This window comes from Chiloscyllium plagiosum, chromosome 8 (genome assembly GCF_004010195.1).
Source record: "Chiloscyllium plagiosum isolate BGI_BamShark_2017 chromosome 8, ASM401019v2, whole genome shotgun sequence".
NCBI lineage: Eukaryota > Metazoa > Chordata > Chondrichthyes > Orectolobiformes > Hemiscylliidae > Chiloscyllium > Chiloscyllium plagiosum.
The window spans coordinates 93,544,026-93,567,026 of NC_057717.1; the positions used below are offsets into that span (position 1 = coordinate 93,544,026).

General features: G+C 44.1%; 1 protein-coding gene across 8 annotated transcripts in view; it reads left to right on the forward strand.

The window, feature by feature from the left end:
* Positions 1 to 23,001, forward strand: part of LOC122552182 (adhesion G protein-coupled receptor E3-like) — an 82,628-nt gene that overhangs the window by 11,849 nt on the left and 47,778 nt on the right. For 7 of the 8 annotated variants that reach the window (XM_043694760.1, XM_043694761.1, XM_043694764.1 and 4 more), the window contains exons 4-5: positions 3,753 to 3,899; positions 4,933 to 5,079. In XM_043694760.1, the coding sequence (XP_043550695.1) occupies positions 3,753 to 3,899; positions 4,933 to 5,079 (294 nt within the window). Of the gene's footprint in view, positions 1 to 3,752; positions 3,900 to 4,932; positions 5,080 to 19,478; positions 19,554 to 23,001 lie in introns of those variants that run through there. The other variant, XM_043694767.1, reaches the window with a different exon arrangement.

The following is a 23,001-nucleotide window of genomic DNA, read 5'->3' on the forward strand; positions in this document are numbered from 1 at the left end:
TTTCGGCTGAAATGTAGGTTGGGCAGAATCCCAAGATATTCTCAGTATATCAAGGGGAAGAGAATAGACAGGGCAAGGTTACGGCCCATTAGGGACCAAGGAGGTGACCTGTGTGTGGAATTAGAGGACATTGGTAGGTGTGATCAGGTGTGAGATGATCAGGTGTGCACATGAGGTTAGTGCAGTTTGATGCATATGGATTCTAGCAAGGCTCTTGACAAACTCTTACACAAGAGAGTGATAAGGAAAGCAAACGTACACAGGGTCTAGGGTAACTTGGTAAGTTGCATGCGATCATTGGCTTTGTGGTAAGAGCCAGAGCGTGGTGGTAGAAGACTGTTTGTGTGACTGGAGGCTGGAGGCCAGTGTCCAGAGTCATACCACATGGATTGATGCTGGGTCCATTATTGTTTGTGGCATAAATGATATACAAGTCAACGTATGGGGGTAAGTAAGTTTGCGAATGAAATGTTGGCTGGGTGAGGAAGAAGGTATTAAGTAACAGGAGGATTCATCAGATTGATTAGATGGGCAGATCAATCACAGATGTAACTTAACCCTGATAAGTGTGCACATTATGGGGACATGGAGAAGGTGAGGGAGAAAGCAGATATTCCCTTTAGTTGAAGGATTGATAACAAGGGGATATAATTTAAAAGCAAAAAGCATGAGGTTTAGAGTATATCTGGGGATATACTTTTTTCACCCAATGTGTGGTGAGAATGTCATTTGCATTCCCTGTGAGGGTGGTTAAGGCAGGAAATCTCACAGCCTTTAAAAAATACTGTGTGTCAAGTGCTGGAAACTGGGACAAGTATGAATATGAAGTTATTTGCAACAGTGCAGATTCAATGAGCCAAAGGACCTTTTCTGGACTGTATAATTCTGTGACACTCGAATGAAATAGTCTGCTGTGCTACAAGACTGTAGCTTAACATTTTCTGAGGAAGACTGAACCGCAAATGAAGAATTTCCTTTTTGACAGAAACCACACCAGCGATGGCACAGGGGGACAGAGGTCAAAAGATGGTTTAGACAGAAGCTTCCAGCAGATGATCAGTAAATGAGGGTGGTCAGGGTGGTTCTATTTGCCAGGTAATTTCTATTTCACCTGTAATGAAGGGTTTGTCTCGATCACTGAAACATGCACCTCTATTGATAAACTATTCATGCAATGCTGAAAATGTGTTGCTGGAAAAGCGCAGCAGGTCAGGCAACATCCAAGGACCAGGAGAATCGACGGTTCGGGCATAAGCCCTTCTTCAGATGCTGATCTCCAACATCTGCAGTCCTCACTTTCTCCTATTCATGCAGTGTCAAGGTAAAGACTATTTTGTTGCAAAACAACATTTAAAATATTCACTAGGCTTTCACTGATACAGCTGTTCCTTGAACATTCTGGTTTAGAGTGGTGCTGGAAAAGCACAGCAGTTCAGACAGCATCCAAGGAGCAGGAAAATTGACGTTTTGGGCAAAAGCTCTTCATCAGGAATAGAAGCAGAGTGCCTGAAGAGTGGAGAGATAAATGAGTGGAGGGTGGGGGTGGGGAGAAAGTAGCATAGAGTACAATAGGTGAGTGGGGCTGGGGATGAAGGTGATAGATCGGGGAGGAGAGGAGAGGAGGGTGGAGTGGATAGGTGGAAAGGAAGATAGGCAGATAGGACAAGTCATGGGGACAGTGCTGAGCTGGAACTTTGGAACTGGGGTGAGGTGAGGGGAGGGGAAATGAGGAAACTGTTGAAGTCCACATTGATGCTCTGGGGTTGAAGTGTTCCGAGGCGGAAGATGAGGCGTTCTTCCTCCAGGCATTGGGTGGTGTGAAGGAGGCCCAGGACCTCCATGTTCTCGGCTGAGTGGGAGGGGGAGTTGAAATGTTGGGCCACAGGGTGGTGTGGTTGATTGGAGCAGATGTCCCAGAGATGTCCTCTAAAGCGCTCTGCTAGGAGGTGTCCAGTCTCCCCATTGTAGAGGAGACGGCATCGGGAGTAACGGATACAATAAATGATATTGGTGAATGTGCAGGTAAAACTTTGATGGATGTGGAAGGCTCCTTTAGGGCCTTGGATGCAGGTGAGGGAGGAGGTGTGGGCTCAGGTTTTGCAATTCCTGCGGTGGCAGAGGAAGGTACCAGGACGGGACAGTGGGTTGTTAGGGAGCGTGGACCTGACCAGGTAGTCACTGAGGGAATGATGGTGCCAGGACAGGAGGGTGGGTTGTTGGGGGCGTGGACCTGACCAGGTAGTCACGGAGGGAACGATCTTTGCGGAAGGCTGAAAGGGGTGGAACCATTCCCTGGTCTATGACTACCTGGTCAGGTTCACGCCCCCCAACAACCCACCCTCCCATCCTGGCACCGTCCCCTGCCACCGCAGAATTGCAAAACCTGCGCCCACACCTCCTCCCTCACCTCCATCCATGGCCCTAAAGGAGCCTTCCACATCCATCAAAGTTTTACTTGCATATCCACCAATATCATTTATTGTATCCGTTGCTCCCGATGTGGTCTCCTCTACATTGGGGATGCTAGCCGCCTCCTAGCAGAGCGCTTTAGGGAACATGTCTGGGACATCTGCTCCAATCAACCACACCGTCCTGTGGTTCAACATTTCAACTCCCCCTCCCACTCTGCTGAGTACACGGAGGTCCTGAGCCTCCTTCACCGCCGCTCCCTCACCACCCGACGCCTGGAGGAAGAATGCCTCATCTTCCGCCTCGGAACACTTCAACCCCAGGCATCAATGTGGACTTCACCAATTTCCTCATTTCCCCTCCCCCCACCTCACCCCAGCTACTTTCTCCCCACCCCCACTCTCCTCTCATTTCTCTCTCCACCCTTCCGGCACTCTGCCTCTATTCCTGATGAAGGGCTTTTGCCCAAAACATCGATTTTCCTGCTCCTTGGATGCTGTCTGAACTGCTGTGCTTTTTCAGCACCACTCTAATCCAGAATCTGGTTTCCAGCATCTGCAGTCATTGTTTTTACCTCTTCCTTGCAACAACCTTCCACATCCATCAAAGTTTTACCTGCATATCCACCAATATCATTTATTGTATCCGTTGCTCCCGATGTGGTCTCCTCTACATTGGGGATGCTAGCCGCCTCCTAGCAGAGAATGAATCCCAGAATAGTTGAGCTGTCATTCTGTCTTCTTTGTTTTGTATTCACACTTCCTGATTTTCTTCACCTTCTATAAGATTCTACAGAGACTACTTTTTCTATATCAAAACATGTGGCAAACTCATGCCTTCAGAGCATTAATTCAACACTCTGAATTATTAACCTGGTAACATAAAACACTATGACATGGTATGAAAGTAATATTGAAAAATAATTATTTAAGCCAGCATTAATTTGACATTTCACAAGTAGTTAGCACACTATTTTCATCTGATTAATCCTTAACTTGACATTGGATGTGTTCATTGAGCTGTTATAATGTGACAGAATCATTGGTTTGACGCATTAGTGTCTCATCCCAACAAAACACTACACAGGGCGGTGTGCAATGTTTGCACATAATAGTTAGTTGTAACAAATGTTAGTTGCATTCTTCAAATCCACGGCAAGTCGTTTTTTTCTGCTCTGGGAGATAACAAGATTTCTGCATCAGGTAAAACAATCTCTTGAGAGAAAATTACACCATCCATGACACAGGGAGACAGAGATCAAACAAGTGTTTAGACAGAAGCTTGTAGCAGATGATCAGTACATGAAGATGGCCAGGGAGATTCATGGTTATTTTCTATTCCAGATATTGACGAATGTGAGACAGACCCATGTGGTCCAAATGCAACATGCACCAACAAATTTGGCCATTTTGTGTGCACCTGTAATGAGGGATTTGTCTCAACCACTGGAGAACATACGTTTACTGATAAAACTGTCACGCAGTGCCAAGGTAAAGACTATTCTGCTTGTGAAGCAACATCTGAAACATTCGCCAGACTTTCATTTTTAAATACTGATAGATCTGTTCTTTACAACAGCTGGATCTCACACCGTAATGAGTGGGCTGTGGCTCCTTCTCCTTTGTTTTGTAACTATACTTCCTGACTTGCTACAACTTCTGTAAGATTCTTATTTATGGGACTCCCTTTTCTATTTAGCAACATGAAGGAAACTCATATCTTCAGAGGATTAATTCAAGACTCAGATAATAAACTTGGTAACATAACCATCGTGACATGGTATCTCCAGTCAGTGAATGGTCATGACGGGAAGTCAAACGGACATAATACTCAAAAATAATGACTTCATTCAGCATTAATTTGACATCTCATGGGTAGTTAGCATACTATTTTGATCTGATTAATCCTTGGTTTGACATTGGATGAATTCATTGAGCTGCTATGATGTTACAGAGTCACTGGTTTGGAGTTTTAGTATCTCAACCCAGCACAACACATGCTGCGCATGGTGTAGACCGTTGTTCAACTTCTGAGTTTTCATTCTCTTAAAATTGAGCTACTGCTGTGATGTGTTTTACCAGTTAGGAAAACTTTCAGAGAAATGCATATGATATCATCACTGCATTACAGCATTTTATCTGATGGTACAAAGATCTCAAGCACCTCTTACCATAGGTCATTTGATGTATGACACTCTATTAGAACCATTCTCCCCCGCAATAAGGGAGCAGCATAATTTTGGCCCAGACAGTCCTGTGTCTGAGGAATGTAATGTTTCCACACAACAGTTAGTTGCAATAAATGTCTGATGGATTCCAGAACACCACAACATCAGTGCCAGTTTTTTTTTGGTATGGGAGATAACAAGATTTCTGCATCAGGAAAAACAATCTCTTGGAGGGAAACTCACACCATCCATGACACAGGGAGACAGAGATCAAGCAAAGGTTTAGACAGAAGCTTACAGCAGATGATCAGTACATGGAGCTGGTCAGCGACATTCATGGTTATTTTGTATTCCAGATATTGACGAGTGTGTGACAGACCCGTGTGGTTCAAATACAACATGCACCAACACATTTGGCCATTTTGTGTGCACCTGTAATGAAGGATTTGTCTCAACCACTGGAAAACATACCTTTACTGATAAAGCTATCACGCAGTGCCAAGGTAAAGACTATTCTGCTTGTGAAGCAACATCTGAACGTTCGCCAGACTTTCACTTTTTAATACTGATCGATCTGTCTTTACAACAGATGGATCTCACACACCGTAATAAGTGGGCTGTGGCTCTTTCTTCTTTTTTTGTACTGATACATCCTGACTTGCTACAACTTCTGTAAGATTCTCATTTATGAGACTCCCTTTTCTATTTAGCAACATGAAGGAAACTCACATCTTCAGAGCATTAATTCAAGACTCTGGGTTATAAACTTGGTAGCATAACCATTGTGACATGGTATCTCCAGTCAGTGAATGATCATGGAGGGAGTCAAATGGACATAATACTCAAAAATAATGACTGAATCCAGCATTAATTTGACATTTCATGTGCAGCTAACATACTATTTGATCCAATTAATCCATGGCTTGACATTGGTTGAATTCATTGAGCTGATATGAATGTTACAGAGTCATTGGTTTGGAGTTTTAGTGTCTCAAACCAGCACAACACTTGCTGCTCATAGTGTAGACCGGTGTTCAACTTCTGAGTTTTTGTTCTCTCCAAATTGAGCTACTGCTGTGATGTGTTTTACCAGTCAAGAGAACGTTCAAAGAAATGCTTATGACATCATCACTGCATCATAGCATTTTATCTGATGGTATGAAGATCTCAAAATGCCACTTACCATTGGTCATATGATGCATGACACTCTATTACAACCATTCTCCCCTGCAATAAGGCAACAGCATAATTTTGGCCCAGACAGTCCTGTGTCTGAGGAATGTAATGTTTCCACACAACAGTTAGTTGTAATAAATGTGTAATGGGTTCTTCAATATCACAACATCTATGCCAATTTTATTTTTGGTATGAGAGATAATAAGATTTCTGCATCAGGTAAATTTGAATACAGAACTGGTTCATAGGTAGAAGCCACAAGGATCAGTGCTGGGTCCTCTACTTTTTGTCATTTATATAAATGATTTGGATGTGAGCATAAGAGGTATAATTAGTAAGTTTGCAGATGACACCAAAATTGGAGGTGTAGTGGACAGCGAAATAGGTTACCTCAGAAATACAGTGGGATCTTGTTCAGATGAGCCAATGGGCTGAGAAGTGGCAAATGGAGTTTAATGCAGATAAATGCAAGGTGCTGTATTTTGGGAAAGCGAATCTGAGCAGGACTTATATACACTTAATCGTAAAGTTCCTGGAAGGTGTTGCTGAACAAAGAAACCTTGGAGTGCAGATTCATAGCTCCTTGAAAGTGGAGTCGCAGGTAGATAGGATAGTGAAGAAGGTGTTTGGTACGCTTTCTTTTATTGGTCAGAGTATTAAGTACAGGAGTTGGGAGGTCATGTTGTGGCTGTACAGGACATTGGTGAGGCCACAGTTGGAATACTGCGTGCAATTCTGGTTTCCTTTCTATCAGAAAGATGTTGAGAAACGTGAAAGGGTTCATAAAAGATTTACAAGGATGTTGCCAGGGTGGAAGATTTAAGCTACAAGGAGAGGCTGAACAGCTGGGGCTGTTTTCCGTCGAACATCGGAGGCTGAGGGGTGACCTTATAGAGGTTTACAAAGTCATGAGCGGTATGGATAGGGTAAATAGACAAAGTCTTTTCCCTGGGGTCGGGAAGTCCAGAACTAGAGGGCATGGGTTTAGGGTGAGAGGGGGAAGATATAAAAGAGACCTAAGGGGCAACTTTTTCATGCAGAGGGTGGTATGTGTATGGAATGAGGTGCCAGAGGAAGTGGTGGAGGGTTGTGCAATTGCAACATTTAAAAGGCATTTGGATGTGTATATTAATAGAAAGAGTTTGAGGGGAATATGGCCAGCTACTGGCAGGTGGGACTAGATTGGATGGGATATCTGGTCAGCATGGACAGGTTGGACCGAAGGGTCTCTTTCCACGCTGTACATCTCCATGACTTTGTGACTCTATGAGGCAAAACAATCTCTTGGAGGGAAAGTCACACTATCCATGAAACAGGGAGACAGAGATCAAACAAAAGTTTAGGCGGAAGCTTCCAGCAGATGATCAGTACATGAAGGTGGCCAGGGAGATTCATGGTTATTTTGTATTCCAGATATTGACGAGTGTAAGACAGATCTGTGTGGTTCAAATGCAATATCCACCAATATGATTGGAGGTTTTGAATGCACCAGAAATGAAAGATTTGTCTCAACCACTGGAGAACATACCTTTACTAATGAAATAGGCATGCAGTGCCAAAATGAAGATTATTCTGCCAACGAAGCAACATCTAAAACATTCACCAGGCTTTCACTCTTTAATACTGATACATCTGTTCTTTACAACAGTCTGTCTCTCACACTGTAATGAATCCCTGAAAAATTCAGCAGTGTCTCTTTCCTCTTTGTTTCTATCTGTACTTCTTGCTTGCCTTCACTTTCCGTAAGGTTCTATTTATGAGACTCCCTTTTCTGTGTCGTAAGATGTGGGAAACTCTTCAAAGCAATAATTCAAGACTCTAGATTATAAACTTGGCAACATAACTACTGTGACATCATATCCCCAGTGAGTGAATGGTCATGAAGAGGAATGAAAGAAGGTTGTGTTGAAAATAGTTACTTTATCCGGCATTAAACTCACATTTCACAGGTAGCTGGAATTCCAATGAACTCATCCCATGTCAAGCCAAGGTTTAATCAAATCAGAGTTATGATTAAACCTTGGCTTGACATGGGATGAGTTCATTGAGATGCTATAATGGTACCAATCACTAGTTTGGACATTAGTTTCTCATCCCAGGACAACACTTGTTACTCATGGTGCAGACTGATGCTCAACTTCTGGGTATGGTGCTGGGGACTGGGTATCTTGTGGATGAGATGTTGGAGGTGGGGTGTCAGGTGGGTGAGCTGGTAGGGGCAAGTAAAACAGAGGGTGAGGTCAGTAGCACAATATACACTGGGGCTCCAGGCTGCCAGAAAACTGAATAACATGCTTATGGTAGTTTGGATTAGAAAACTGGTATGACTGATGGAATAGTGGGTCTTGATTATCAGTACATTCCTCACATCATGGTCGTAAATTGTCACATGACTCACTTCACGGCTGACTGACAGGGGGTGTTTTTACATATTCCACAACAGAATCGGATTCTTGTGGTGCCGTGGTAGTGTCTCCCAGATCTTAGTATACAGAATCTCATCACCTCAGGAGATCTCCCACCCACAGCTTCCAACCTCGTAGTCCGGGAACCCCGCACTGCCCGATTCTACCTCCTTCCCAAGATCCACAAGCCTAACATCCCTGGCTGACCCATTGTCTCAGTATGCTCCTGCCCCCCCGAACTCCTCTCCACCTACTCTATACTGTCCTATCCCCTCTACTCCAGGAACTCCCCACATACGTTCGAGACACCACCCACGCCATCCACTTCCTCCAAGACTTCCATTTCCCTGGCCCCCAATGCCTCATCTTCACCATGGACATCCAATCCCTCTACACCTCCATCCGCCATGACCAGGGCCTCCGAGCCCTGCGTTTCATCCTCTCCCAATGTCCCCAACAAGTACCCTTCCACTGACACTCTTATTCGTTTGGCTGAACTGGTCCTCACCCTTAACAATTTTTCCTTTGAATCCTCCCCCTTCCTCCAGACCAGAGTTGGTAGCCATGGGCACCCGCATGGGCCCCAGCTGTGCCTGTCTCTTTGTCGGCTACATAGAATAGTCAATCTTCCGTAGTTACACTGGCACGCTCCCCACCTCTTCCTCCGCCATGTTGATGACTGCATCAGCGCCACCTCATGCTCCCACAAGGAGGTTGAGCAGTTCATCAACTTCACCAACACATTCCACCCCAACCTTAAATTCACCTGGACCATCTCTGACACTTCCCGCCCCTTCCTGGACCTCTCCATCTCCATTAGTGACGACCCACTTAACACTGACATTTTTTACAAACCCACTGACTCCCACAGCTACCTGGATTACACCTCTTCCCACCCTACCTCCTGCAAAAATGCCATACCATATTCCCAATTCCTTTCTTCTGCCGTATCTGCTCCCAGGAGGACCAGTTCCACCACAGAACACACCAGATGGCCTCCTTCTTTAGAGACCGCAATTTCCCTTCCCACGTGGTTGAAGATGCCCTCCAACACATCTCATCCACATCCCGCACCTCCGCCCTCAGACCCAACCCCTCCAACCGCAACAAGGACAGAACCCCCCCTGGTCCTCACCTTCCACCCTACCACCCTTTGCATAAACCACATCATCCGCCGACATTTCCACCACCAGAGATATATTTCCCTCCCCAACCCTTTCCGCTTTTCGCAAAGACAGTTCCCTCAGTGACTACCTGGTCAGGTCCACACACCCCAACAACCCACCCTCCCGTCCTGGCACCAATCCCTGCCACTGCAGGATTACAAAACCTGCGCCCACACCTCCTCCCTCCCCTCCATCCAAGGCCCCAAAGGAGCTTTTCACATCCATCAAAGTTTCACCTGCACATCCATCAATGTCATTTATTGTATCCGTTGCTCCCGATGCAGTCTCCTCTACATTGGGGAGACTGGATGCCTCCTCACAGAGCGCTTTAGGGAACATCTCTGGGACACCCGCACCAATCAACTCCACCACCCTGTGGCCCAACATTTCAACTCCCCCTCCCACTCTGCCCAGGACATGCAGGTCCTGGGCCTCCTTCACCGCCGCTCCCTCACCTCCCAACACCTGGAGGAATAATGCCTCATCTTCCGCCTCAGAACCCTTCAATCCACCCTGGAGGCTCCGTGCCTCCATTCCTGATGAAGGGCTTTTGCCCGAAACGTCAATTTTCCTGCTCCTCAGATGCTGCCTGACCTGCTGTGCTTTTCCAGCACTACTTTAATCTAGACCTTTAATGCATTGTCTGAGCTGAGATGTCACCTATTTTAAAATAAAATCTTACATTATCTTGACAATGTGAATTAAAAGAAGTTCTGGGATTTACATATTAATGAACAGAAACCTGAAACCCACCCTAAAAGATGAAAGACTTAATAGCAATCTAGGTTTGTTCAATATATCATTTCAGTTGTATTACACTGTAGACTTTTGCTATAAATTCTGTGTCTTATGGTCCTGCTCCACAGCTACCTGAAGGAGCAGCACTCTGAAAGCTAGTGCTTCCAAAGAAAGCTGTTGGACTATCAATCTGGTGGTGTGTGTTTTTTAACTGTGGCCCAGAGGTAGTGACCCTTCCTCTGAGACAGAAACTTGACCTTTGAGACCCATGCCAGAACTTGCTGGCCATGACCTGAATGCTATTCCATTCATAACGTGGGCAAAACAGGTTATCAGCCAGTGAATCATTCCAATCGGGCTTATAGTCAGTGGTCAAAGTCAGAAAGTCTCCTGGTCTGTCATCCTAGAGGCAATGGCAAACCACAGCAGCACTTTGCCCATACACATGAATCAAACTTATGGAGATCCTGAAAATAAGTAAAGACAGATCGGCAGATTAACTTCTTCCTTTTGTATTCCAGCTCTATTGATGTAAACAAAAACATTTCGTTCGCCTTTTGGATTTTTTTTGCGTTTGACCACCAGTTTCTCATGATTTCTGTACCAGTCATATAAATCTGTTTCTCTACAGACTCTACATCTTCCTCTGATAGTGCCTCGATGTTCACCTGAACAGAGAGGGAAAGGCTTTAGCTTAACAACAGATGCAAGGGCATTGTAATGCAGTCTGGTATAGGAATCAGGCTGGATCTTCAAGTGGCAGACTTAGTTTAATTTAGATAAGCGCGAGGTGCTGCATTTTGGCAAAGCAGATATTAGTAGGACTTATACACTTAATGGTAAGGTCCTAGGGAGTGTTACTGAACAAAGGGACCTTGGAGTGTAGGTTCATAGCTCCTTGAAAGTGGAGTCGCAGGTAGATAGGATAGTGGAGTCGCAGGTAGATAGGATAGTGAAGAAGGTGTTTGGTATGCTTTCCTTTATCAATCAGAGTACTGAGTACAGGAGTTGAGAGGTCATGTTGTGGCTGTACAGGACATTGGTTAGGCCACTGTTGAAATATAGCGTGCATTTCTGGTCTCCTTCCTATCGGAAAGATGTTGTGAAACTTGAAAGGGTTCAGAAAGTATTTACAAGGATGTTGCCAGGGTTGGAGGATTTGAGCTGTAGGGAGACGCTGAACAGGCTAGGACTGTTTTCCCTGGAGCATCGGAGGCTGAGGGGTGACCTTATAGAGGTTTACAAAATTATGAGGGGCAAGGATAGGATAAATAGATAAAATATTTTCCCTGGGGTGGGGGAGTCCAGAACTAGAGGGCATAGGTTCAGAGTGAGAGGAGAAAGATATAAAAGAGACCTACGGGGCAACTTTTTCACACAGAGGGTGGTACGTGTATGGACTGAGCTGCCAGAGGAAGTGGTGGCAGCTAGTACATTGCAGCATTTAAAGGGCATTTGAATGGGTATATGAATAGGAAGGGTTTAGAAGGATACGGACCATGTGCTGGCAGGTTGAACTAAATTGGGTTGGGATATCTGGTCGGCATGGATGGGTTGGACCATGCTGTACATCTCTATGGATTAAATGACTCTAAGTCACGGTCTTCTCACTGAGAGGATAATAAGTTCACAAACTGAACCATACTCTAGGGTAGGTTCAGGAGAAATGTTCATTCTTGCAACAGTCAGTTGTTCTGTCAACCAAGAAAAGAAGTGAGCCTGCAGTTATACCCCAGTTTTAATAGCTCTACTGAGCATGTCAGGATGTGCACACTAATGTGTAACTTACTTCAAATTCTTTCATGGGTGGGGGTGTTCTTGACAATTATAGTCTCTCCCAAATTGCCTTCAGAAAGCGGTCACGAGCCACCTCCTGCAATCCAGCACACTGCAATCCAGCACACTGCAGTTCAGGCACTGAAGGATTTCCAACATCGTATTATCTCGTGGGAATTCTACATTTTGACTCAGTGGTGATTAAGGAATGGTCAGGTTCTAGTCTCTAGTCATGATACCATTCAATTTGGGGTGGGGGGTGAGATGTCACACAGGGCGGTGTTTCATGCATCTGTTGCCAGAATTGAGATTCTTGTCACTAATGCGTATGGTCCTTGGAACAAATACCAGCCAATTCAAGGAGCAATGAAAAGTCCATCCACATCTTACAGTGTTTCCACACTGTAAGTAATCTAATCTAATCTAATCAAATCACTGCAGCAAAACAAATGATGGTCTCCACTTCTTCAACTGTCAGGTCTATTTCACACAGTGGATGAGACAAAAACAGTTTCATCATTACTCTGAGTTCTACAACAAAATGAAAAATAAATTCTGATGATTGCATTCAATGGGTTACTTTCTGTTCAAAATGCAATGGTGCAGGGTCCTCTGATGGTTCAGCTGAGTTCATTTCAGCCACGCTGATTAGAATAGTCTCAGCTTCATTTTGAAGCAAACTGGATGACAAATGGTCTTCTGGATTAGCAAAGGGAAATACTAGTCAGGGGCTCTGCTATCCACGACACTTGCTGACAATACATGTGAACATACATCATAGATGTGATAACCCCCGTGATCCTTATTACCAAAGCGATACATGAGTGCCAATGGGGGATGGAAATCAGTGAGAATCATAGAACCCCTACAGTGCAGATAGAGGCATTTGATCTTGGACAGTGACAGCATCAAAACTACCACCTGTTCTCCTCACCAGTATCTCCCTGGCTTCAATAGGGCAATCTTGGGCAAGCCATATAATGAGCAAACTCCGTGACAGCACCAAATTTCATGATGCGTTTTTGACGTATTTCAACCATATTTTTTTCTGAGGGTTGGAATATCAGCTGAACATTCTAACATTAGAGTATCTGACTGAGCCAACGACACACAATGGGCATCAATCAATTTGCTGTCAGTGCAACATGAGAAGAGGTTAAGTAAAACCCACTTACCGCCCTGGTATTCTTCGGCATGATTGTGACTATATTCTTGGGCGACACGATTCTCTTTGAATTGAACAGCATGGAAAACCATTTCTGGCACTGCACCCTCACCTGACAGGAAGAAATACAGTACACACCTGGTAAACCCTGGACATGTACATTCAGTGTGATCATTTTGATTCATACACTCAAATCCATCTTAAAGTAATTTTGGAAAGATAAATAAAACATCATAACTTGTTTATGTAGAGTCAGCATGTTTTTGTGAAAGGGAAATCATGTTTACTCAAATATATTGGAGTTTTTGAGGATTTATAAAAGGATTCCCAAAATGTAATTGATAAGATGCCACAGTAAAGATTACAACAGAAGAACTTGTGCTGTAAAGGGTAACATATTCACATAAACAAAGGGCTCATTACCTAAAAGGAAGCAGAGAGTGAGATAACTGGGCATTTTTTGGGGGGTTAGATGCTACAGGGATCAAAGGTGGGTCCTCAACTATTTACAATCTATGTCAATGATTTGGAAATAAGGACAGAATGGATGGTAGCTAAATTTGTTAATGAAACCAACACAGATAAGAAATTAAGTTTTCAAGACAAAATAGAGAGTTTGCAAATGGATGTGAGATAGGTTAGGAGAGTTGGCAAAATTTGGCAAATGTACCATCATGTGGAAAAATGTAAACTTGCCATATTGGCAGAAAGAAAACATCAGAGTGCATCCAGCGAGACAGTGATACTGGACCAGTTGAGAAAAGAAGTGAGTCAAACAGTCAGGGCAGGCAGAGATAAAGCAGAGAATAAGGTAGGACTGACAAATTAAACTGCATTTATTTCATTTCAAGAGGCTATTAGGGAAGGCAAATGAACTCAGGGCATGGTTAGGAACATGAGACTGGGATATCTTGGCAATTACAAAGATGTGGCTCAGGGATGGACAGGACTGGCAGCTTAATGTTACAGGATACAAATGCTACAGGAAGGAAAGAAAGGGAGGCAAGAGAGCAGGGGGAGTGGCATTTTAGCAAAGGGATAGCAATACTGCTGTACTTGGGGAAAATATTCCTGGGAATACATCAGGGAAGTTATTTGGGTGAAACTGAGAAATAAGAAAGGGATGATCACCTTATTGGGACCCTCTAGTAGTCAGCGGGAAATCGAGAAACAAATTTGAAAGGGGATTTCAGTTATCTGTAAGAGTAAAAGGGTGGTTATGGTAGAGGATTTTAACCTTCCAAACATGGACTGGGACTGCCATAATGTTAAGGGTTTAGATGGAGAGGAATTTGTTAAATGTGAACAAGAACATTTTCTGATTCAGTATGTGGGTGTACCGACTAGAGAAGATGCAAAATTTGACCTACCAGAAAGAGATCACATGTCAACAGCAGACCATGTTTGAAATTATAGTGTGCCAACAATTTCCAGAATGATAGTTGTTTCTTCATTTCCCTAAAAGCTATGGCTTCACAACCATTTCCAAGACACACCCTCTTTTAGGAGTTGATGCAAGGTGCCAGGATGGAGGCCAGGTTATGGACAAACTTTCCGTAAGAACTCACCAGCCCAAAGGGAGACCTGAGCTCATGTACAGGTGTTGGGACCAGGGCACATCTGATTGCCCTCACTTTATCGTCCAATGGGTGTGACTCGATATTGTCAACTCAATAGCCCAAGGAGGTCACTTGGGGTGCCTGAAACACACACCTCTCCCTTCTTAGCCAGACGCCCTCCTGGAAGAAACACCTAACAACTGTGTTTGAGTTCTCTAAGTGCTCCTTATTGGTCTTCCCTGTTATGAGCACATCATCCAGATAAATGACGACCTGGGGTAGATCTTGTAAGATGTTCTCCATCATCTGCTGAAAAATTGCGTAGGCTGACGATACCCCAAATGGTAGTCTCGTAAATTGGTACAAACTTTCATGACTATTAATGGTAACATCAGTGTGGGAAACCTCATCTAACCACAATTGTAAGTATGCATGACTCATGTCCAGTTTCGGGAAGGACAGACCCCTGGCCATCTTGGATAAAAATCCTCTATGTGAGGGATTGGGTATTCATCCAGCTGAGAAAAGCAGTTTACCACTTATTTAAAATCCCCACAAAGGTGAACCAGTGCTTTCTTCACAATCAGAACAATAGGTGCTGCCCATTCCAGAAACTGGACTGGTTTGATGGTTCCTTCACTCTCCGGCCTCCTGATTTCTGCCTCTACTTTTGCGCGTGAGGCAAATGGCGGTGGTCAGACCTTGCAGAATTGTGGAATTACTTCCTGGTCAACATGAAAGATGGCCTTGATCCCTTTGATAGTCCTGAGACCTTCCTGAAAGACTTTGGCGTATTTCATTAGAACTCCACAGGCAACCATTTTCTAACTGAAAAATGTTGAACCAATCGAGGTGAATCTCTCTCAACCAACTTCACCTCATGAAGCTTGGGTCCAAGCCTTTTACTACAATCACTGGGAACCGAATCAGCTGCTTCTTAAAAGAGACTGGAACTGAAGCTGGAGCCTAAATCTGTCAAGGTTCCCCGGGATACATTATCAGTCTAGCTGAGGCCTTGAGCAGACTTCAATATTGCAGTCCAGAGCAAATTTTGTTAAAAAATAGTTCTGTGAACACTGAAACAGCCGCGCTGTTATCGACCTCCATAAGAACTGGATGACCATTCCACAGATATTTATTTTGATTGATTCTGATTTGAATGATGTTAAGCAATTTAACTGTTCCAAACCAGATGCACATGGATGTCCCAGGGTGTGAACTCTACAGGAGAACAGCCTCTGAGTTCTCTTAATTAAGATCTGGTGGGACTCCTTTGCTATCTCAAGTCCACACACCGGCAGCAACTACAATGGCTTGCCGGCCCAGATAATGAAGGAAATTTTAACTGTTTGACAGAGACTTGGCTTTGATTTGGGGTTTTGCTGTGGGCTGAACTAGAGTCCCTCTGTTTAGGATATGTCCTGAGGCTATGCAATTGTATTCACTCAAGTGACGTTCCCCAAATGTAGTCAGACTGGCGAGCATGTCCACTTCCATCGGAGTACCCTGTAACTCATGTGCTTCACTTGGCACAGTTTCCAATGATAAAGCCAGTTGTGGTGCCTGTTTGAAGTCCAACTGGGTTTCAGCTAGTAGGTGCTTTTGTATCATCATCAATCCCACGTACCAAATGGTCTCTCAGCATCTCATTAAGGGTCAAACGAAAGTCACATGTGTCCGCCAGATGTTTTTAACCTTGTCAAAAATCCTGGTATGGATTTCCCTGGTTCTCGACTTGCTGAGTCAAAATGATAGCATCTCAGAATTATAGGAGGCTTGGTGTCATAATATTCCTTAACTAAATCCAACAGCTTTTGAAATGTTTTTGTATCTGGTGCCTCAGTGGAAGTCAGGCTCCTAATAACTGAAAAAGCTATGGGTCCACAAACTGTCAGGAGAATCCCTCATTGCTTTCCATCTGCCCCAATGTCATTTGTCCGGAAAGAAGTGATGCATTCTTTCAACATACTGCGCCTAGTCGTCGTTGGCAGAGTCGAATGAGTCAAGCTTCCCAAATAATGGCATCTTGCCAGAAATGCTTCCCCCAGCTCAGAAACTGTTGTCAGTGAGGTCCTTCAGAAACATGCTTCACTCTCATTGTCACTGAGATAACTCCACAGAGGCCAGTTTCCCATCACTGCAAATTCCTTGACATTGGTTCAAATCCCTCTGAGCCAGCTCTCAGAGTATCAGAAAGTGTTGCGGAGTATCTTTTTAACTGTCAGCCTGGGCTCCCTGAATGGACCTGATTAATAGCCCTGATCAGGGAACTCGTATGTCTGTGTCACACTGCAAGGCAAGAGAGCAATACTGTTAGCCTTTGAGATCTGGTTCAAGTGTCAAAACACAAAAAGGCAAAAAGCAAGGTAAGTGACACTGTCGGCATCCAAGTGGGCACAATGTGAGTGAACACTAACAGCAAGTGAGCAGCCCTGAGATGCAGCCTGCTCCAGTACATCAGCTGGGTATAATGCAGTGTCCTTGCAGTAGCTGGTGTTTGGAGGTGGTAGCTGCCCATGGTGTGTGTCTGAGATCTTGTTGCCGAGTGTCCAAGATAGAGCTCCGGAGGAACAAGCTGGAATTGCTAGGGAACTGTGCAGACTTTCACTTTGAGAATTCACAGCATCTGCTTCTATCTGGCAGATGGTAGAAAAGGAAGCTGTCAATTAATGAGACAAGATTAAATAATGATGAGGGTGAGAATGAGCAATGTTCCCAGTTAAAGGATTGGACACTCTGGAGGCAGGAAACATGTTTCCGCAGATGGGTGAGTGCCGAACCAGAGGACACACCTTAAAAATACGGGGTATTTTTACTGAGATAACAGTGGCTGAAGGACCTGAACTTAAGGGAATTTATATTTGCCAGGATTTGGTGTTGGAGAGACTGTTAGGTCTGAAGGTTGATAAGTCTCCGGGGCCTGATGGTCTACAACCCAGGGTACTGAAGGAGGTGGCTCGGGAAATCGTGGATGCGTTGGTGATTATTTTCCAGAGTTCGATAGATTCGGGGTCGGTTCCTGAGGATTGGAAGGTGGCTAATGTTATACCACTTTTTAAGAAAGGTGGGAGAGAGAAAGCAGGAAATTATAGACCAGTTAGTCTGACCTCAGTGGTGGGAAAGATACTGGAGTCTATTATAAAGGATGAAATTACGGCACATCTGGATAGTAGTAACAGGATAGGACAGAGTCAGCATGGATTTATGAAGGGGAAATCATGCTTGACTAATCTTCTTGAATTTTTTGAGGATGTAACTCTGAAGATGGACGAGGGAGATCCAGTAGATGTAGTGTACCTGGACTTTCAGAAAGCTTTTGATAAAGTCCCACAAAGAAGGTTAGTGAGTAAAATTAGGGCGCATGGTATTGGGGGCAAAGTACTAGATTGGATTGAAAACTGGTTGGCTGATAGGAAACAAAGGGTAGTGATAAACGGCTCCATTTCGGAATGGCAGGCAGTGACCAGTGGGGTACCGCAGGGATCTGTGCTGGGACCGCAGCTTTTTACAATATATGTTAATGATAATAGAAGATGGTATCAGCAATAACATTAGCAAATTTGCTGATGATACAAAGCTGGGTGGCAGGGTGAAATGTGATGAGGATGTTAGGAGATTACAGGGTGACCTGGACAATTTAGGTGAGTACTGAGTGCAGTTCTGGTCTCCAAATTTGAGGAAAGACATTCTGGCTATTGAGAGAGTGCAGCGTAGGTTCACAAGGTCAATTCCTGGAATGGCGGGATTATTCTACACTGAAAGACTGAAGCGACTGGGCTTGTATACCCTTGAGTTTAGAAGACTGAGAGGGGATCTGATTGAGATATATAAGATTATGAAAGGATTGGACACTCTGGCAGCAGGAAACATGTGTCCGCTGATGGGTGAGTGCCGAACGAGAGGACACAGCTTAAAAGATACGGGGTAGACGATTTAGGACAGAGATGAGGAGAAACTTCTTCACCCAGAAAGTGGTGGTTGTGTGGAATGCTCTGCCCCAGAGGGCAGTGGAGGCCCAGTCTCCGGATTCATTTAAGAAAGAGTTGGATAGAGCTCTCAAAGATAGTGGAATCAAGGGTTATGGAGATAAGGCAGGAAGAGGATACTGATTAGAAATGATCAGCCATGATTATATTGAATGTTGGTGCAGGCTCGAAGGGCTGAATGGCCTACTCCTGCATCTATTGTCTATTGTAGATGATTTAGGACAGAGATGAGGAGAAACTTCTTCACCCAGAGAGTGGTGGCTGTGTGGAATGCTCTGTCCCAGAGGGCAGTGGAGGCCCAGTCTCTGGATTCATTTAAGAAAGAGTTAGATAGAGCTCTCAAGGATAGTGGAATCAAGGGTTATGGAGATAAGGAGGAACAGGATGCTGATTAAGGATGATCAGCCATGAATGGTGGTGCAGGCTCGAAGGGTTTGAATGGCCTACTCCTGCACCTATTGTCTATTGTCTATTAAAGCCTTCTTGCTGATCATGAGTGAGAATCTTGTCTCAAGGTTCAGAACTACATTGGAAAATACAACTTGTTGCTCCTCACATCAAGAAACGTCTCCTTTGACTTCCCACTCAAATCCTCCAGATTTCTCACCATAGCCCATGTCATTCAGGGCCTGGAAAGATTCTGTTCTCTCTATTGAAATATGACAAGTACAGTTCCTGTCCATCATAAACATGTGCAAGTTATTGTTCAAATATAAATTGGAGCTGCTCATATATAGAGGACTGCAAACTGCACTGATGTTGTCTGATAAACTGTTACTGTCCATCTGAAAGATAATGTCTAGTTTCACAATAAAGCTCCTGTTACAGTGCATGAAGCAACTTCCTCCACTGCAGTGGCTGCACATGTGGATGATGTAAAATGTGTAAAAATATTGAGGTTGTGCTCAGACTCACTCAGTGCATAAGAGAGCTCTGCTGAAGCATTTCCTCTGGTGACACTGTGGGTGGAAAGTCATGAGATTAGGAACAGCTTACTTACTCCTGGGTGAGTACAAGGGATCAGATGGGGTTCGCGGTCTCAGTATTTTTATATTATACTAGAACAGAAACTGTAGTGAATGGGAAATTTCAATGGTTGGAAAGAATGGATGTCCAGCAGGAATGCTGATGTGTTCTCAGCTCAGTTCTGTTCATTCACAGGATAGAGTGTATTTAGTGTTCGAAGTAAAATGGTGTAAGAATTTTGGAGTGATCAGTTTCCAAAGAACAAAGAACAGTACAGTACAGGAGCAGGACCTTTGACCCACCAAGGTGCATTTTACATGATGCCTTTTTAAAGTAAAAAGCCTTTGCCTTAGACGGTCCATATCCCTCTATCCCCTGCCTATTCATATATCTGCCAAGATGCCTCTTAAACATTACTATTGTATTTGCCTCAACCAGTTCCTCTGGCAGCGCATTCCAGACACTTTGCACCCTTTGTACAAAAAACTTGTTTCTCACATTTCCATTAAATTTGCCCCCTTTTACCTTAAACTATGTTTCCTAATAATTGACAGATTATTACCCGGCGGAAAAAAACCTCTAACTCATGAATCTACCCATGCCTCTAATAATTTAATAAACTTCTATCAGGTCACCTCTCATCCTTCAAAGGTCAAGTGAAAAGAAAACAAGATTATCCAATTTCTCCTCATAGTTAGGAACCTCCAAATGAGGCAACATCCTGGTTAACCTTTTCTGTAGTGAAAGTAGACCACTCCCATGGGCCAGATGGGATCTATCCGAGGATTCTCTGGGAAGCTAGGGAGGAGATAGCAGGGCTTTTGGCTTTGATATTTGAGTCGTTATTGTCTACAGGTTTAGTACCTGAGGACTGGAGGATTGCAAATGTTGTGCCCTTGTTCAAGAAGGGCAGCAGAGATGACCCAGGTAATTATAGACCAGTGAGCCTTACTTCTGTTGTAGGAAAGGTTTTGGAAAGGATTATAAGAGATAAGATTTATAATCATCTAGCAAACAACAATTTGATTTCAGATAGTCAACATGGTTTCGTCAAGGGCAGGTCGTGTCTCACAAACCTCATTGAGTTTTTTGAGAAGGTGACCAAGCATATAGATGAGGGTAGGACAGTTGACGTGGTATACATGGACTTCATTAAAGCCTTTGATAAGGTTCCACATGGTAGGCTGATGGAGAAAATGCAGAGGCATGGAATTGAGGGAGATTTAGCAGTTTGAATTAGAAACTGGCTTTCTGAAAGAAGGCAGCGAGTGGTGGTTGATGGAAAATATTCAGTCTGGAGTCCAGTTACTCGTGGTGTGCCACAAGAATCTGTTTTGGGACCACTGCTGTTTGTAACTTTTATAAATGACTTAGCCGCAGGCATAGGTGGCTGGATTAGTAAATTTGAAGACGACACGAAAGTCGGTGGAGTCATGGACAGTTTGGAAGAATGTTACAGGTTGCAGGGGAACTCGGATAAACGGCAGAATTGGGCTGAGAGGTAGCAAATGGAGTTCAATGCAGCTAAATGTGAGGTGATGCACTTTGGGAAGAATAACAGGAAGGCAAAGTACTGGGTCAATGGAAAGATTCTTGGTAGTGTGGATGTGCAGAGGGATCTTGGAGTCCACATGCTTGGATCCCTGAAAGTTGCCACCCAGGTGGATAGTGATGTTAAGAAGGCATACGGTGTGTTAGGTTTCATTTGTAGAGGGATTGAGTTCTGGAACCGCAATATCATGCTGCAACTATATAAAATGCTGGTGCGGACACACTTGAAATATTGTGTACAGTTCTGGTCGCCCCATTACAGGAAGGATGTGGAAGCATTGGAAAAGGTGCAGAGGAGATTTACCAGGATGTTGTCTGGTCTGGAGGGAAGGTCTTATGAGGAGAGGCTGCGAGACTTGGGTCTGTTCTCATTGGAAAGAAGAAGGCCACGGGGGGAATGATAGAGACATACAAGATGATCAGAGGATTAGATAAGGTAAACAGTGAAAGACCTTTTCTTAGGATGATGACGTTGGCTTGTATGAGGGGGCATAACTACAAATTGAGGGGTGATAGATTTAAGACAAATGCCAGAGACAGGTTATTTACGCAGTGTGGTAAGGGCGTGGAATGCCCTACCTGCTAATGTATCAACTCAGCCACATTAGGGAGATTTAAACAATCCTTAGATAAGCACATGGATGATTTTGAGATAGTGTAGGGGGACGAGCTGAGAATAGTTCACAGGTCAGCGCAACATCGAGGGCTAAAGGGCCTGTTCTGCGCTGTATTGTTCTATGTCCTATGTTCTATGTACCAATGCCAAAGACTCCACATCCTTCTAGTGTGGCAACCAGAACATGTACACCATAGTCCAATTTGGAGGATAAGTGCTAGCCTTGACTAGTTGGGTTGAATCACCTGTTTCTGTGCCGTAGATTCTAATTTAATTCAGTGAAACCTGAACAGAACCTCCCCAGTGTAACACTGACAAGGTCAGCAATGATTACAACCAGCAGCAGTCAGCACTGGTGGGGTTGAGTTATAAAAATGAGCAAGATAGGCTGGGACTTTTTTCGCTGAGGCATAGAAAGTTGAGGGGTGACCTTATAGAGATTTATAAAATCATGAGGGGCATTGATTCAAAAAGTTAAACGGCAAAGGTGAGTTCAAAACCCGGGTGGATAATTTTAAGGAGAGAGGTGAAACATTTAAAAAGGACCTGGAAAGCAACTTTCTCACACAAAGGGTGGTTCAGGGTGTAGGTTTGCTCACTGAGCTGTAGGTTTGATATCCAGACGTTTCATTACCTGGCTAGGTAACATCATCAGTGGCAACCTCCAAGTGAAGCGAAGCTGTTGTCTCCTGCTTTCTATTTATATCTTTCTCCTGGATGGGGTTCCTGGGGTTTGTGGTGATGTCATTTCCTGTTCGTGTTTTGAGGGGTTGATAGATGGTATCTAGATCTATGTGTTTGTTTATGGCATTATGGTTGGAGTGCCAGGCCTCTAGGAATTCTCTGGCATGTCTTTGCTTAGCCTGTCCCAGGATAGATGTGTTGTCCCAGTCGAAGTGTGGTTTCTTTCATCCGTGTGTAGGGCTACGAGGGAGAGAGGGTTGTGTCTTTTTGTGGTGAGCTGGTGTTCGTGTATCCTGGTGGCTAACTTTCTTCCTGTTAGTCCTTCATAGTGTTTGTGGCAGTCCTTGCTTGGAATTTTGTAGATGATGTTGGTTTTGTCCATGGGTTGTACTGAGTCTTTTAAGTTTGTTAGTTTTTGTTTAAGAGTGTTGGTGGGTTTGTGTGCTACTAGGATTCCGAGGGGTCTTAGTAGTCTGGCTGTCATTTCTGAAACTTCTTTGATATATGGTAAGGTGGTTAGGGTTTCTGGCTGTGTTTTGTCTGCTTGTCGTGGTTTGTTCTTGAGGAATCTGCGCACTGTATTTTTTGAGTATCCGTTCTTCTTGAATACATTGTATAGGTGGTTCTCCTCTGTTTT